The sequence below is a fragment of the Mauremys reevesii genome, linkage group 4 (genome assembly GCF_016161935.1).
Source record: "Mauremys reevesii isolate NIE-2019 linkage group 4, ASM1616193v1, whole genome shotgun sequence".
Classification (NCBI taxonomy): Eukaryota; Metazoa; Chordata; order Testudines; family Geoemydidae; genus Mauremys; species Mauremys reevesii.
The window spans coordinates 20,477,871-20,495,360 of record NC_052626.1 but is presented as its reverse complement, the minus strand read 5'-3'; the positions used below and the strand labels follow the sequence as shown (position 1 = coordinate 20,495,360).

The window sequence follows — 17,490 nt, the reverse complement described above, 5'->3', positions numbered from 1 at the left end:
AGCACTTATAAGCTCTTTGAAGCAGGGAGTCTTTGTGTGTGTTTGCACAGTGTCTTGCACAATTGGGCCCTGACCCATAACTAGGTTCCTAGGTGCTACTGCAATACAGTTAATAAGTAGTAATTTACATCTGACAGTTCCTTTCTGTGGAAATAAATTGTATTCCTACTAGTAAATAGTTTATTTGCTACAGAAGGTGTTTCTTGTTGCTGTACCTTTGTTATCAGTAGCTAGTTTCAGTCTACTGCAGGATAAAGACTTCTCCTTTTCAGCACTTCTTGTTGACTTAAATTGATGGGTTTGGCATGAACTTGGGCATTGTGAGGTTAAAGTGACCCTATTGGCCAAGATCTACAAGGAAAACCAAGTTGCTGAATGCAGTACTATTGGGGATTTAATAGGTGGCATTTCCACATCTGAGTCAATACAGAACCAATGGTGCTGGAGGCAATGGAGGTGTGTCATCTCTAGAATGGGGAATAGGTGACCCACCCACCACCTATCTCCAGAATAATGCTGGTGTCCTGACTAGCTTCCAATTTGGGTAATTACATTCTGACTACTTCATTTCACTTTGCATTAATAATATTCATTATTCTGTGTGCTAAGCTGTTGTGTAATATTGCAATTTGCTGTCAAATATGGTTTAGAGAATACCATGGACTCCAAAGGTGGGCTGTAGCATGTGACAGAGACCCAAAATGAAGGATGCCTTTTTCCCTTTGGTGTAAATCTTTGTTTAACTTCAGTTTCGTGATGTTACATTTCTGAAGAAAATAACTTTCCTCACTAAAAGTGAGAGGCCATCATATTTGTGTGGAATTTACATAATTTGGGAACTAAAATAAATAACTCTCAAAATGAGGAACACTTAAGAGGTATGTTCTTGTAAGACTAGCGCATAAAGTACTTTGAACTATTTCTGGAAGAAAGACAACATATAAATATGAGAATTCATCATCCTACTGCACGTATAATCATAGATGCCGTTTCTGAATGTCATCCCCAAAGGTATTGCTCAGAGGTTTTTCTGAGCGATATTGCAGCTATTTTTGTGGTCATGTACCAGCTATTTTGGTCAGTGATTATTCTTAAAGTTTAGAAACATCAGCATTATGTGCTGCTGGTTGTGCTGTGCCCTCTTGCTGTCAGTGAGAGATGCACTGAGAGAAATCCTGATTCCTAGTATGAGGGGTAAAAATGTTACTTTAAAAGCTAATTTACCTTTGAGTCATACCTCTTCCATAGAGTTTTAACGATGTCATACCTCTTCCATAGAGTTTTAATGTTTATTGCCACAGTGAAAATACCTCTGTATACTTGAGTTCTGTATTTTAAAAAGCCCCCAACTACCTCATCATAACTCAAGAACTAAAGGGGAAAAAACTACTCATTCATGAAAAAAGTACATGCTGAAGTTAGTTACTAAAATGCTATAGAGACTTTTCAACTATTTCTCGTATCAGAGGGGTAGCCGTGTTAGTCTGGATCTGTAAAAGCAGCAAAGAGTCCTGTGGCACCTTATAGACTAACACAAGTTTTGGAGCATGAGCTTTCGTGAGTGAATATACACCCACGAAAGCTCATGCTCCGAAACTTGTGTTAGTCTATAAGGTGCCACAGGACTCTTTGCTGCTTCAACTATTTCTGTATTTTTTTTCCAACTGTTCAAGTACAACAGATCATAATAAACCATATTCTGAAGAGCTCAAAATAAAACTGAGGGTAAACATATTTTCAAAAGCATCTAAGGGTCTTAGATGATATCAGCTCGCAAGTCCCATTTTTAGAAGTGACATAGGCACTTGTCATTTAAGTGACATAGCGTTAACATTTTCAGAAGCACCTAGCAGGTCTCAGAGTGCGAATTCATCCCATCTTGATCAACATCCTACCAAGGAAAGAATCAGAATGATAAAGGTATCTGTCATCAGCTGTGAAGTGGAATAAAGCCCAAGCCTCTGCTTAGTTCTCTCCTAATTGCAAAGAAATGGACTGGGTTCAGAAGTTTCAAATTAGAAACTTGGTTCCTTTCTGATGTATGAGAGAGCATGGCTGATATTCAAAAGTAATGGTATAGGATCTACAACACTCCTTCAACATTGACCACAATGTCTAGAATTCTTGTAAGTAGGCTGTGTATCATGGGTATCAAGAGTCTCCATTCTGAAAGGCTGGCCGATGTTTTGTCAACCATACTTAGTACAATAGGTAAGAAGAGGGTTTTATCTCTTCCCTAGGATGTCAACTGTATCTAAGTGTGGCAGAATTTGGTTTTTATCTTTTTTGTAATTTTGATCATTCATATTGATTTTTATCTTTGTTTATTTTTAACTTTTAATTTTCACAGATGCGGGAAATTAAGGAGGCATAGGATTAGGGTGGTGGTGGTGACAGCAGGGTTGCAAAGGGCTTTCAGCTCAGTCAAAGGACCCGAGACACCCTCCCCCCCTCCCCCCCCCCCGGGTGCAAGGTGTGGGGGAGGTTGCAGTCCTGGCCCAGCAGAGCAGAGACCCCCAATCAGGGTCAGAAGGAGGAGGATGAGCCCCCAGCTGCAGGGGCGGCCACCCTGCTGCTGAATGGCTCCTGCTCAGGGATGGGCCCTGTATTCCTGATCGTGAGCGAGGAGCTCTGACAGCGGGGCTACAAAGGGTGCTCTACACAGCTGATGGGCTGGTGACACTGGATCCCTGCAGACACTAGGTGTATGAGAGGCTGCACTTGCTGACTCTTACTGTTGGATTTTTGTTATTGCTGTGTCTGTCCGGTGAAATTAATGTTTACCGATGACTGGCAGATCAAATCCTGCCAGTTTACTGGCATCCGGGAGCTTTTTTTGGTGGCAGTAGTGCCATGTGTATGGATGTGAGAGGTGGACTCAGTTTATAGGACCCAAATCCATTGAGCCTTTATAGGTGGAATCAAATATTTTTAAATGCCACCCGGAAACTAATGGGAAGCTAGGTCATATCAGAGAACACATTTAATATGCTTCCTGCAGGAAGCACCACTTAATCAGACAACTGCATTCTGTGCCATTTCCAGGTGGTCTTGAGGTGCCAGCCCCATGTACAACATGTTAAAGTAATCCAATCTACAGGTGACAAAGGCATGGATCACTGTGCCTCCTATCTGTATCCAAAAGAGGTCTCAAGGTGTTAATAGCCTTTTTATCTAGGCAAGAGTAATTTGACTGATGTAGTGTGAAGACAAAAATATGTCTTGATCACGCAGGTTAATGAATCAAAGGAGAGAGACTTATTACTCTGTGTATTTGGAGGGGGGGGTTTAAAGGGATGTTTTTCAAGATTTCATAATGGACTTTAGCCCCAGAAAATGGTAGTGAAACTGAACTTTGGTTTTTCACAGCATACTCTAGTGGAATGTACTACCCAATTCCCCCAAAGTTAAAATTCTTTTTTGTAGTTTACTGGTGACAGCTTACCACTGTTTTACATCTAGAGAGAGGCTCAGAACAAACTTGAATCTGAACACTCATGAACTGTGGGAATAATTGAGATGCTGATCTGGTTCTGAACTTCATAGTTCAGGTCTATGTCTGTATATAATGGCCTCTTTGATAGTGAAGGTGGTTCTTTAAGTGCTGGTCTCTGTGTATTCCACTATGGGCACTCATGCGCTCTGTGTACCTGAGACAGGAAGATTATTGCTAGCAGTGTCCTTTGGACCCTGAGCCTTATGCTCTGAACTTAGGATATAAGGTGTGGTATGGACCAAGTACCTCTCCAGTTCCTTTCAACTTCCTATGGTCTGAGAGGGAACCCTTCACCTTCAGCATTTACCTGCAAATTTTGTAAATAGTTTTATTTTACAATAGATAGCTAGAATAGATTTGGGCTTGGAGGTCTGTGATGGGGTGCTCTACCCACTGCAGGTATAGCGCCGCCTCCTAGTCTTTCTGGGAAATAGCTCACCAGGTTGATACCTCGCCCCACAGTTGCAAGCCTTCCCTCCTCCTCTCTTTGTCGCTCCAGGAGCTCCTCTGGCCTCCTCATGACTCACCCCTCTGGCTAGGTCACACTGGTGGTTCCCCTTCTGATTGGGCGCTGGAGGGGGAAGGAAGTCTCTTCTCCCAGACAGGCTTAAGCAGTTTTCCTATGCACTGCCTGACCGGGGCTATTTCCCCAGTGACTGGTTGTGGAACCTGGGCCCACCCTCTACTCTGGGTTCCTGCTCTGGGACCCTCTAATCAGCAGTCAAGGTCTGTTCCACCCATACCTTGGGAATTAGACCAGTAAGCCATACATCTATTCCTGGCAAACTGGTTGAAATAGTAATTAAAAATAGGATAGTGAACACCTGGAAGATCACTGTATCTAAATCTAACCACTGCTGTTTCTGCAAAGGACAACAGGCACATTAATCTATTACAATTCGTCAAACGTGTCAGTAAAGTAATGGATAAAGGAGATTAAGTTGACAATTTTAGACTGTCAAAAGGCATTTGAGAGGGTCCCTCACAAGAGATTGTTAAAGAAACTAAGTAGTCATGCAGTGAGAGGCAAAGTATTATGGATCAAAAATTGTTTAGGTGGTGGGAAACAGAATAGCATTAAATGGACAGTTTTCATGGCAAAACAGTGGGGTACCTTTATGGTTTTGTACTAGGATGAGTGTTGAATATATTAAATTATTTGGAAAAGTAGTGAGCCTTGATGTAGCAAAATTTGCAGCTAACACAAAATTATTTGGTTAGTAAAGACCAGAGAAGACTGGTGAGGAATGAGGAACATGACAGCAAATGAAGTTGTGTTGATAAATAGAAAATAATAAAGACTGGAGGAAAAATGTACACTATTCATACATTGGGCTCTACCAAATTCATGGTCCATTTTGGTCTATTTCATGGCCACAGGATTTTAAAAATCATAAATTTAATTATTTCAGGTATTTAAATCTGAAATTTAACAGTGTCCGCTTATTGTGGGTTTCATACACGTTTCGCTGGATCACCTAGTACTGGCCATCACTGGAGAACAGGATACAAGACTAAATGGACCTTGGGTCTGATCTGATAATTTCTATAAATGGGCTGTTTTTAGTGATGATAAGCTGTCTAGCTTATTTTGTACCTCAGTTGAAACACAGTGTCTCCCCTTCCTTACTTCCCCTGCACACTCTTGATTTGGAGATCCTTTCATGTCTTATAGTGTGTGGCAGCCTTGGCACTGAATTTTCGTTTGATCGGTTTCTTGAACTTACATTTCAGTTTTTAAGAATTAATTGGTTCAAAAATGTTTGTGCAGTGTTTACAGAGAAGATGGAAACCTGATAAAAGAATGAATGTTTAAATTTGTGCAGTGTAATTCACATCTTTGTTGTATACAAGATGCCATTTCTCTTCTTACCAAGAAGGGAATAACATTAATAGAATACTAACGCTGAGCACATACATCTTCAGTGAATGGCCAAAGGTCAATTTAACTGCTGTGAAGTTTGTATAGCAATACCTGTAATTTGCTATGAAACTTTGCTTTTAAAACATTTTCACAGTTTGCCAGTATATTTATAAGATTATAATCTAGAGGAAAATTACTTCCCTGCAATACAGTATTTAGAATTTAAGTTGCATTGCAATACATCCTACTTCCTACCGTTTGAACTTTCCTCTGCTGTAATACCATTAAGTGCTGTTTTTTGTCCAATACATCCTACAGAACTGAAGCCTACTTTTATTTTCTTTAGGAGCCATTTGTTCCCAATACTTTTATTCAGAGTGTTTTATTAATAAAACTATATCTGTTTAATCTTCTTGATCTGATTTCATGCCTTGCATTTCTAAAACTAAACAATTGTAATCATGTTACAAGCTAATCAGATCTAAACTGGAAATATTGATCATAAACTTTTTTTCTTCTAGGTTGCAATAAAAATAATTGACAAAACACAATTGAACCCAACCAGTCTTCAAAAGGTAGGCTTCTTTGATTAACTGTTCTTATCTTTCAACTGTACTACAGCTTGTTTCCCTTTACCTCTTCCTTCTCCGACTCCTGAATTCACATGCTGTGGTCCCTGAAGCAACACCTACCTCACATTTCATATAAATACACAACTGAGCTAGTGCATCGTAATGCTAACTTTCCTTGTAAAAGGCCTGTTTTGGATAGTTTTGCAGTCATGAAAGATGAGCACGTCCTTCAAATAAAGAATGCATATGAAGCTACAAACAGAGACAATTGCATGTCTTTTGCCAGTCTTACTTTGTTACTCAAATAGCCTGAACTCTTAAACTGAAAAAGAGTACATCTGGCTTCCTTTGAGTGGGTTTTTTTTCCCTCCACACGGGATCCAACTCAGTAAAAATGGCATCCATGAACATCTGTTTTGTCTGTCACTTCAATAGTCACTTTGTTAAATTTACGACTACAAAGTTTCAGTCTGTGGGCTAAAAGTCAAACTACGTCTATGCCTCATACATAATCACCAGCAAAAAAAGATTCTACAAATATAATTCTTTTGAGTGAAGTTGGAGGAGAGAAACCATCTCACTCTCTGCCATAGTCATATTGTCTCATCTATGCTAGCAAGAATAAGTGATAAATGCTACTATTGTCAGGGAGTTGTACACAGGGAGCACACCTGTTGGGCACTTTCCTGACTAAAATACTGATGGCCAAAGGCTTTTATGTATGTACTTTAATAAAAATAGATGGATTTACCCTATTTGGGTAAGGTATAATACCAGGAATTTGTTTTATGTGAAATCAAGCTAAAAACACTAGATAACGTAGATAGTTGTTCAGATTTATACAAATAGTAAAAAGGCCATATGCATAGGTGCTCTTATCTAAATTAATGGCACAAAAGCAAATAGGGAAAACACACAAGCTTTTGAGAACTGGATGGCTCAACCAATTAAGAGATGGAGTGTTTTATTTGTAAGTTATTTTGTTCAAATTGGCTCAGGTAAACTATGACCAAAAGTCATCATCTGATGGCTCTTTAGTCTCTGTGAAATAGTGTTGTTCAATTTTAAGTAAAAGGTACACCCATCACAAAAACAACCACCACAGTCCACTTTTTTGGAAGCTTCGGTGGAAGTGGAGAAAAATGGAAAAATGTATAAATACGCATTAAAATATTTGTGATGCAATTTGTAATTATATGTATATTGGCTTTATTCATATTTTGTATTTAATGCTATGAGTTTTACACTGAAGTTTTTAAATATTGTCATGAAAGTGTATGTCACTTTAAGAGCAGTTACTGCATTGTTGGAAATCTACACTTGAAAGTCAAATGATTTGTTAATTACTCAGAGCACCTTGGAGGAAGAATTGGGGGAGAGATGGAAAGACAAACAGAGAGATAGTGACAGGTAATCAGGGAGGTTCACAGCAGCTCTTTTGTGAGTGGTGAAGGAACAGCCAGCATAAAGGGAGAGGCATGGAGCAGCCGAGGAGAAACAATATCCATATCTTAGTGTATTTCAAAGATCTCTACTATCTGGAGCTTGTACCTTGACTTACCATGAATTTCTTGCAATCACTTTTCAAAAATTTGGGGTAGAAGTGTAATTGTGGAAAATACACATGCCCAACGCGAGTAGAATTTGTGCATGCAGAGAACCAGTTAGACATGTACCTAGTCATCCACACATGCATGCAGCTGCATGTTTAAAGGGGGATAGATGTTTCAAAAGTTTGCTGCATATTGTTTGAAGTTAATCTTTCAGCATCAGGGTTGTGTAGCAGTCTTTATAGCCTGCTCTGAATTAACAACAAAGATGTGCAGTGCAGATTGCTAAGGTGGAAGCTGTCTCAGCCTAGGAACCTTAGAAGCATAGATAAAATATTTGGTGGTGATGAGAATGGTACATAGTAGCTAAGCACTGACACTACAGCTATATGAGTCATCTTTAGGTGGCAGAGCAAGTGATGGTGATGCTGGCGCCTTCCAGTCTACTAGTTTCCTCTCTATATCCATCTCTCATCCCAAACGTTTTTGTTTTTTTCCTAGGGACACTTGAGATTGATTTCTGTAAAGACAATTTATTTTCTAGAGCCTAATTACTATGATGATGCCTATGCATATTTTAAATTGACCTGAATACTATACTTCTCTGTTCTCGTAGCATTTTCCCTGCTAGTACTGTTAGATCAAATTTTTCCAAAAGCCATCCCTGCTAGTACTGTTAGATCAAATTTTTCTAAAAGCCATCAAATTTTTCTAAAAGCCATTTTTCTAAAAGCCATATAACATGTAATTTTTTGAAAATGAGTTTCTGTATTACAGAAATGCACTTTATTTTAGCCAAGATACAATGTATCTTGTGTACATTGTTAATGCAACGATTTATATGATTTATAACTAGGTACTGTACTGAAAATTCCTTCCTAATGAGGAACTTAACATAAATAAAATTGCTAAGTCATTCTGGAAAAATACATTAATCAGTTTTCATTTTGTGTGTTTCAAATGTCTTAGTAGGAAAAATAATTACCATACTATAGTGCATATCACTTATTAATTTATTTTTTAAAGTTAAGTATCCAAATAGATGATGGCTGAAGAACAATGTGTAGATATTTGGCACTTACAGGCCCTTTTACGAACAGTTAATTTAAACAGTGTCCTTTCTGTGACAGTTTTATCTAAGGTCCGTACCTAAAGGATAAGTGTCAGGTCTAGAAATGTCCTGCCTGTTTGTTGTAACCACTTGTCTTATACTTAGATTGTGAGTTCGTTGGGACAGTGATAGAATTGAAGTATTTGTATAGGTCCCTGGTCGGGGCTCCTAAGCACTGCCACAATACAAATAACTAACAGGGTCTCTCACAATGAATCAGTTCCTGGTTACAGATAAAACCAGAACTCCAGCCCCCTTTTCTGATCACTAGCCAACGCTCCAGTGTCCAAATATAGGCTTAAAACTTAAACTGACTTTAGGAAAGTGCACAAAAGCCCACATCCTCCTGAACTATTTTTGTGTGTGTCAGGGCTGTAAGGGTGTGCTTTTAGGCTGGCTGAATTAGTGATTGTAATCTTAATTTTCTTTGTTGCCGCTTTTGTTACATCTTGTTTTTACAGTAAGGGTCACATGGGTTTTTAGTCATTTTTCAGTGAAGCTTTTAAAATGCCTAATGCTAGTACCATTTTATTCTGCTATGTAAATAAGCTCAGGCTTAGTAGAAGTAGTTTGATTCTCAGTATCTTGTTTTCCAGGTTATTGTGGGGGGTCTAGGAGCACTCTGGGGCATGATAGAGAGTCTGTTTACATGTCTCTTGCCTGATGGCTTCTTCTGCTCAGTCCCTCCAGTAACAATTTTGCTTAGTTCTTCCCCTATATCCAAGAATGCACATTCCTTAAATTAGCAAAGGTGAATACATTGTGTTACCACATTTGATTAACAAACAAACCTAGTTCGCTCGTATTTTAGCATAGTTGCTGTTGTGACTGCCACTCTTATTTCTTTCTCCTCCTCGGTCAACTTCATCAGTGGTGAAACATCCAGTTATGCACAATTAGGATTATTCATGCTCAAAGATGTTTGTGCCATTCAACAGGAATAGTACAAAGGATTTTCTTTTCCTCGGTTTTGTTGGCTCTTACTTTTCTTTCTCACACCCTAATCTCTAATGTAAATTATTTTAATATCCATTGAGTCATAGCTGCAGCTGCTACTCCCTGCAGATTTCAGGACACATGTAAAAAGGGAGGATATTAATTTTTTAGAATGTGTGGATAGATGTGAATTGAAGGAAACTTGCAGTAGCACTACTATGTTCCTATTTTCATCCATTCTTGTTATCTCTGACTTAGTCTGCAGGATCCTCTAGGCACGGAGCAGTTATGTATTTTTGTCCATTTTGTAATGTAGTATGTAATAAAGATCTTTCTTTATTAAGCATACCATAGCCTTTTAATTCACTAGTGTAGCTGTAAGGCTAGTGTTGGATTAAAAAAAAACACTTGATTGCTCCCTTTCTTGTCAAGCCAGAGCAGCTTTCACAAAATAATCAAGACTTGAGAATGCCAACCATCTGGAGTCTTGGGATGATGTGAGAGGATGTGAACAGTTTGCAATTGATTACAACATATTGCACTGCCTAAAAAGATGATTTGTGTCCCCTTCTCACAAGCCTCCTGAGAATGGGCATTTGCAAAATAAAAAGGAATATACATACAATAGCATTTGTATTTCAGTGTTCTCGTGGTGATGTCTATCTTATGTTTAGGTTGTCTGTTAGAAGAAATGAGAATGTTTATGGCATTCATAATTCAAGTTTTTTAAGGCAGTACTACATATTAAAATAACATGACCTTCATGTCAGTTTTTCAGTGTAACAGAAAATAAGTGCAAAGAGAGGAGAGAGGATAACTTTGCCGTTTTTAATTTAAGAAAACTATACATCAATAACACAAGACTGCCTTAGTGTAATTTGTCATCTTGGCTACATATCAGAAAATTGAGGACTGATTATCTTATTTTGATATTAAAAAATAAAACCCTAGCCTAACACTTGTTTATATAGGGTGTCAAATTTGAACATTATACAACTTCTAAAAATATTATTTTATAATAAGGGCCACATAGCTTCCCATTTCCCATATAGGCTCTTCCTCATATAGGTAACAAAGTTACCACTTGTGGAATTTCCATTTAATAGTCCCATCATGTGGAGGCGTGGTTTGTATGCCTCTCCCCACAATGCAACTGGCAGGCAGTTGACCCGTCCTAACCCTGCATACCCCCCTGAGATCTAATTAAGGTCCTCTCCACTCGTGAAAATATGAGACAAAAAGAACATTTTTATTTAATCAGTAAGAGTCTAGAGGTGAGGTATTGACTGAGATTCATGACCAAATAATCCCATACTTGTCATAATTGAAGGGAAATGCTATGGATTTTGTTTGCTGTCATTCATTTTGGTAAGTAAATGTAGTGTTCATGAAAGGTATTGGATTGACATCCCAGAGGACCAAAGTTGGCTGTCTAGCCACAGAATAAATACAGCATAGGCCGTCACAAAGCAAACATCAGCCTCATGAATCCCTGCAACTGTGCCTCAATTTTTACTTGGAGGGACCTTCCTCTAGGGCCAAGAGGGAGATTCTCCCTCACCTACTACCTGATTAGTGCTTGCTTGTTGGCAGTATCATTAAAAATTGTTGTGCTTTTTGTGATGTAAACAGTTAATGTTGACCAGTAACTTGATTGCGACTAGCAAATAGTGACTGCTAAACCATCCAAGAGCTATCTTAAAATAAAATCCTTTAATATACCATGGTATTGCCAGTATTCAGAATATGAAATGCTGCGGTAAGTATGACCTTCATAAAGAATAAATGTAACCTTTTAATGAAACTTATTAAAGTGAACTGGATCAGAACCAATTACCTAAAGATTAAAGCCTTCCTTTATCTCTTGAAGTATCCAGTTTCCCTTTAGAAGGAATTTTTTTAGAGCTGGCATTTTACTCCTCTTGTCTGCAAAAAGCTTATTCGGTCCATTTGAAAGTGAAATACATAATATTCCTGTGTTTCTCACATTTATCATTTATTAGGATTAGGTATAGAATTCTAATCATTAGCTATAGAACAAAATAATCAGCTTCTTAGAAAGGAATTAATAGTAATTTTTTTTGTCACTAGTTTATTTGATTTCCTATTATCTTTTTTTATTTCAGCTTTTCAGAGAAGTAAGAATAATGAAGATTTTAAATCATCCAAATATAGGTATTTCATGTTTTCCTAACACGTTGGTTCTATATAACTAAATTTTTAGAAGACTGCTTGTTTTTGGAGTGATTGTACATGTCCATGTTGCTTTTGGGGTGTGTGAGCTCCAGTGCACAGTTGTCAGGGAGTTTTTCCCTTAGTGGTACCTGGTGGGGCAGCATGAGCACCCTCTGTTGCCTCTCATACCGCAGGCAGACATAAAGAGCTGTAGCTCCCCAGGGTATAGAACAAGCTGGCGGACCGCTTCAGCAGGTCGTTTCACAGCCAGAAGTGGTCCGTTTGCCCGAATGTCACGATTTCAATCTTCCAGAGTTGGGGCTTTCCCCCCATAGACCTATTCACCACACGACACAACAGGAAGTGCCAGCAGTTCTGCCCCTTCCAAAATTACAGCCCAAGCTCAAGCACGGACACGTTTCTCCTCCACTGGGGAGATTCTCTCCTTTCCGATCATACCGATTGTTCACAAGGTGGTACTCAAGATCCAGCGAGAACTAGCTCAGGTCATATTGATAGCACCAGCCTGGCCCCATCAGCACTGGTACACATCTCTCCTAGACATGTCTGTGGAAGCCCTGATCACCCTGCTGCTCTTTCTGGACCTTCTGACACAAGATCACAGTTGTCTTCAACATCAGAACCTCGAGTTGCTTCACCTCACAGCGTGGAAGCTCCATGGTTGAACCTGATGGAGCTTTCCTGTTCAGACCAGGTTAGACAGGGCCTCCTTGGCAGCAGAAAACCCTCTGAGAGCCACATACTTGCTTTCCTCCCAAAGGTTGTGTCACAGTTTCACCTCAGCCAGGACATCTTTCTCCTGGTATTCTACACTAAGCCTCATTCCAATGGCAGGGAGCAGAGGCTTCACTCCCTGGATGTCCGCAGAGCACTAGCCTTTTACATCGAGAGAACAAAACCGTTCAGAAAATCAGTCCAGCTATTCGTGTCAGTGGCGGACAGAATGAAAGGTCAGCCTGTGTTGTCACAACACATCTTGTCATGGATAGCGTCCTGTATTTGTGAGTACTACAACCTGGCAGGTGTTCCTGAACCTCCAATCACTGCGCACTTCACCAGGGCACTGGCTTCATCAACAGTGTTCCTGGCTCAGGTTCCCACTCAGGAAATCTGCAGGGCAGTGATGTGGTCCTCCATCCATACTTTCGCCACACACTAGGCGATTACCCAGCAGGCCAGAGATGATGGAGCAGTGCTCCAATCAGTGGAAGACTCTGACCCAATACCTAAATTTGGGCTTGAGAGTCACCTGTTTGGAATCGACATGAACAAGCACCCGAAGAAAAAACAGTTACCTTCTCGAAACTGTTGTTCTTCAAGATGTGTTGTTCATGTCCATTCCAATATCCACTCTCCTTCCCCTTTGTCAGAGTAGCCAGCAAGAAGGAACTGAGGGGGTGGCGGGTCAGCAGGGCTCTAATTGAGCTCCATGAAGGCGCAACTCCAGGGGACGCCCGGACCGACAAGACCAGTGGCTCTCAAACTTTTTTACTGGTGGCCCTTTTCACATAGGAAGCGTCTGAGTGCGACCCCCCCGCTCCCATAAATTAAAAACACTTTTTAATATATTTAACACCATTATAAAAGCTGGAGCAAAGCAGAGTTTGGGGTGGAGGTTGACAACTCGTGAGACCCCCCCATAAAAACCTCGTGATCCCCTGAGGGGTCCCAACCCCCAGTTTGAGAACCCCTGGACAAGACGGATGCTACTATGGGAAAAATCTTCCGTGCACATGTACGTGTGTACACACACACACGCACGCACACGATTGGAATGGACATGAAGAACACATCTTGAAGAACAACAGTTACAAGAAGGGGGGTGGGGGGGGAAAGGGATAGCTCAGTGGTTTGAGCATTGGCCTGCTAAACCCAGGGTTGTGAGTTCAGTCCCTGAGGGGGCCACTTAGGGATCTGGGGCAAAAATCAGTACTTGGTCCTGCTAGTGAAGGCAGGGGGCTGGACTCAATGACCTTTCAAGGTCCCTTCCAGTTCTAGTAGATAGGTATATCTCCAATTATTAAATTTATTAAATCATTTTTTTTCTTCAATCTTTTTCCTAAAGCCTCATAACAAACGTAAGGAGAGATTGCACCCTCTGGACACTAGAAGAGCTTTAGCATTTTATTCAGATCAGACTAAATCTTTCAGAGCTTCGTCTCAGTTGTTTGTTGCGCTTGTGGACAGAATGAAGGGCAGTCCTTTTTCCACACACAAGAATTCATCATGGATACCCATTTGTGTTTGCTACCATGAAGCCGCCAGAGAGATTGTTGAGTCATTTGACTAGGTCCTGAGCAACCTCAGCAGTATTTCTTGCCAACATTGGGAAAGAGGCAACATGGACATCATGTCACATGTTTACCTCTCATTACGCTATCGGCAATCTAAAGGCAATGCTAAATTTGGACGAATGGTCCTTTTGGTTCCTGTTCAAATAGCTTCCGAACCCACCTCCAGTTGGGACTGCTTGTGAGTCACCGGCAGTGGAATGGACATGTGCAATCACTCAAAGAAAAAAGGTTACTAACCTTTCCGTAACTGTTCTTCAAGATGTGTTGCCCGTGTCCATTTCCATGACCCATCCTCCTTCCCCTCTCTATCAGAGTCTTTACTATAGTAAGGAACTGAGGAGGGGGGTGGGGCAGTTTGGCCTTTTATGCCTGCATGCAAGGCACTTGAGGGCACTCATGCCACCTTGATGGGAACCGTTAAGGGAAAAACTCCCTAGCTATGCACTGGAGCACGCACACGGCTACAGTGGAATGGACGTGCAACATATCTCAAGGAACAACAGTTATGGAAAGGTTAGTAACTGTTTGTTTTTAAAAAGTTAAAGCAGTGGTGTATGAGTCTAATGAAGGTTCTGCATCATGGAGCCACTTAAAGTGGTGATAGGGAGATAAGTGTTTTAATGTAAGTGCATTTCATTGGCTGCATAGACTTGCCTTGCCAAACTGATGGACTACTATATCGGAGAAGTGGTTTTTTAAGAGGAGGAAAAAGAATACTTATTGCCTGGAACCCCGTGTATAATGTGATTATGCAGTCACACAAATTACTGAAAATTGTTTTTTGTAACAATTTTAACAACTGCATAATTTTGCTCCAGAATCCAAGCTTTCACTTAAATAAAATTAAAAAAATCTACCCTCATGAGAGAAGAGAGAGCACTCAGAATGTAAAATTAATTTACAGTGATACACTATTGTCTTTTGGATTCTGTAGACAATAGTTGAGGCAACAACCTACCCTGTATATAATGTATACAAATTACTGTTACCCAGTGCTTTGTTTTTTGGGAGCTATGCTTAAATTAATGGATTTTTTTCACTTGACCCTAAACTGAGTGTGTTTCAAGCCATAATTATACATTCATAAGTTTGACTCAGACTACAAACTATTGATAAAGCATTTGTTATTCCATTTAGAAGCATGAAATGGAAATAACTGCTTTTAAGAAAAGTTGTTTTGATATTGTCAAGCAGCAGTAGTCTACTTTTGAGAGAATCTTCCACAAAGACTATCCGAAAACTAGATTCCTATAATTGGTTGTAATCTTTTAGTAAATAACTGATCTTTTTTCCTCTAGTGAAGTTATTTGAAGTAATTGAAACTGAAAAAACTCTCTACTTAATCATGGAGTATGCAAGTGGGGGTAAGTATTTTCCTTTTATGTGATACAAATGTAAAGAAATTGCCAAATGATACTGAAGTTTTCTTTTGTAATACTCCTTAAAACAAGAAACATTGATTTTATGATAGTGCAACATTTCAGGTGAAATATTAATATTTTGGGAGGCATTTTCTTAAAGCTGTACAATTTTTAAAGTAAGCCAAGCTTTATTGAAATCCAGAGGGGAATTTTTTTCATTATTTTCATTGATCAGTCCATCATAGTGGTAATAGCAAAATAAGGATATTCACAATAGGCAGGAATTGGCACGATAGTTGGTTTCATTGATGTGGTATTTGGTAAAGTTAAGTATATATTCAGATGTAGTATTGTATGAAGTAATAGCATATAACATTCAGGTGGAAAAGTATAGCAATCTATTTACCCTTGCATTTTAAATCACCAGTACTTCAACCCTGCACTTCTTGTTTTTGAATGTTGGTGACATATGGACTATTCTGATTAAAGTGGCCCTTTTTAATTAAAGTAAGATCCACAGTTACCAAAATCTTCTGGACTCTTAATTTTGACTGTCACATGGGCTGGTTCACCTGGAATGGTCCCTTGAAAAATGTAACTACTTGGGCTAAACAATCTATTCCACCTTGTACGTAGCACAGAGTACATTTCCCAAACCTGAAGAAGAGCTCTGTGTAAGCTCAAAAACTTGTCTCTCACCAACAGAAGTTGGTCCAATAAGATATTACACCGCTACCTCGATATAACGCCACCCGATATAACATGAATTTGGATATAACATGGTAAAGCAGTGCTCCAGGGGGGTGGCGCTGCGCACTCTGGTGGATCAAAGTAAGTTCAATACAACACGGTTTCACCTATAACACGGTAAGATTTTTTGGCTCCCAAGGACAGTGTTATATCGAGGTAGAGGTGTATCTTCCCCCACCTTGTTTCTGTAACCCCTCTCTTTAAGTTCCTCCACTGACTCCCCCTTTTGAATAATTAATTCCCAATTCTTGCACAAATGTGAACATTTTCTCAGTGTTTTCCCCTATTTGTAATATAGCTAGAATCAAGGCATTTACCCTTCTGGATAGTTAAAAATGGTTATATTTCAATATCAGCTGGTGGGAATCACACAGATATTTGAGGCACAACTTCAGTTTTGCTGGGGAGACATAGAGGTTTGTCCTTCAAAACAGAAGAGCAGAGTTTCACCATTGGGTCCCACTGTATATGTGCAGCATATCTGGGGTATCATGATGTGGTTGCTTATATAAACTGTGTTCTAGCCGTTGTATTTGAGCTCCTAGGAGCCATAGATGCATAGACTAGTTTTGTCTAAATGGGGCTAATGGTAGGGAAGGGCATTATAACATAAGAACGGCCATACTGGGTCAGATCAGTGATCCATCTAACCGAGTATCCTGTCTTCTCACAATAGACAGTGCCAGATGCTTCATAGGGAGTGAACAGAACAGGGCAATTTATCCAGTGATCTATTCCCTGTTCTCAAGTCCCAGCTTCTAGCAGTCAGTTTAGGGATTCCCAGAGCATGGAGTTGCATCCCTGACTGTCTTGGTTAATAGCCATCAATGGACCTATTCTCCATGAACTTATCTAATTCTTTTTTGAACCCAGTTATATTTTTGGGTTTCACATCATCTCTGGCCCTGAGTTCCACAGGTTGACTACGCGTTGTGTGAAGAAATACTTCCTTATGTTTGTTTTCAACCTGCCGCCTGTTAATTTAATTGGATGACCCCGATTCATGTGTTATGGGAAGGGCGTAAATAACCCCTTCTTTATTCACTTTCTCCACCCCATTCATGATTTTATGGACCTCTATATCTCCCCTCAGTCTAAGCTGAACAGTTCATCTTTTTAATCTTTCCTCATATGGAAGCTGTTCCATACCACTGATCATTTTTGATGCCCTATTTTGTACTTTTTCCAATACTAAAATGTTTTTTTTTGAGATGGGACAAACTGTATGCAGTATCTGTCCCTTTCGTAATGGTTCCTAACATTGTTAGCATGTTTGACCTCTGCACATTGAGCATACTAGTGTGTGTGCACCTCTCCCTTCTACTTGATAGTTTTTAACTTAAAAGTGAGATCATACTGC

At 39.7% G+C, this 17,490-nt stretch overlaps 1 protein-coding gene across 5 annotated transcripts in view; it reads left to right on the top strand.

The window, feature by feature from the left end:
• The window catches only part of MARK3 (microtubule affinity regulating kinase 3), a 93,629-nt gene that overhangs the window by 24,610 nt on the left and 51,529 nt on the right, over positions 1-17,490 (top strand). For all 5 annotated transcript variants that reach the window (XM_039534695.1, XM_039534696.1, XM_039534697.1 and 2 more), the window contains 3 exons: positions 5,882-5,935; positions 11,656-11,704; positions 15,318-15,383. In XM_039534695.1, coding sequence (XP_039390629.1) covers positions 5,882-5,935; positions 11,656-11,704; positions 15,318-15,383 — 169 coding nt within the window. The remainder of the gene's footprint in view (positions 1-5,881; positions 5,936-11,655; positions 11,705-15,317; positions 15,384-17,490) is intronic.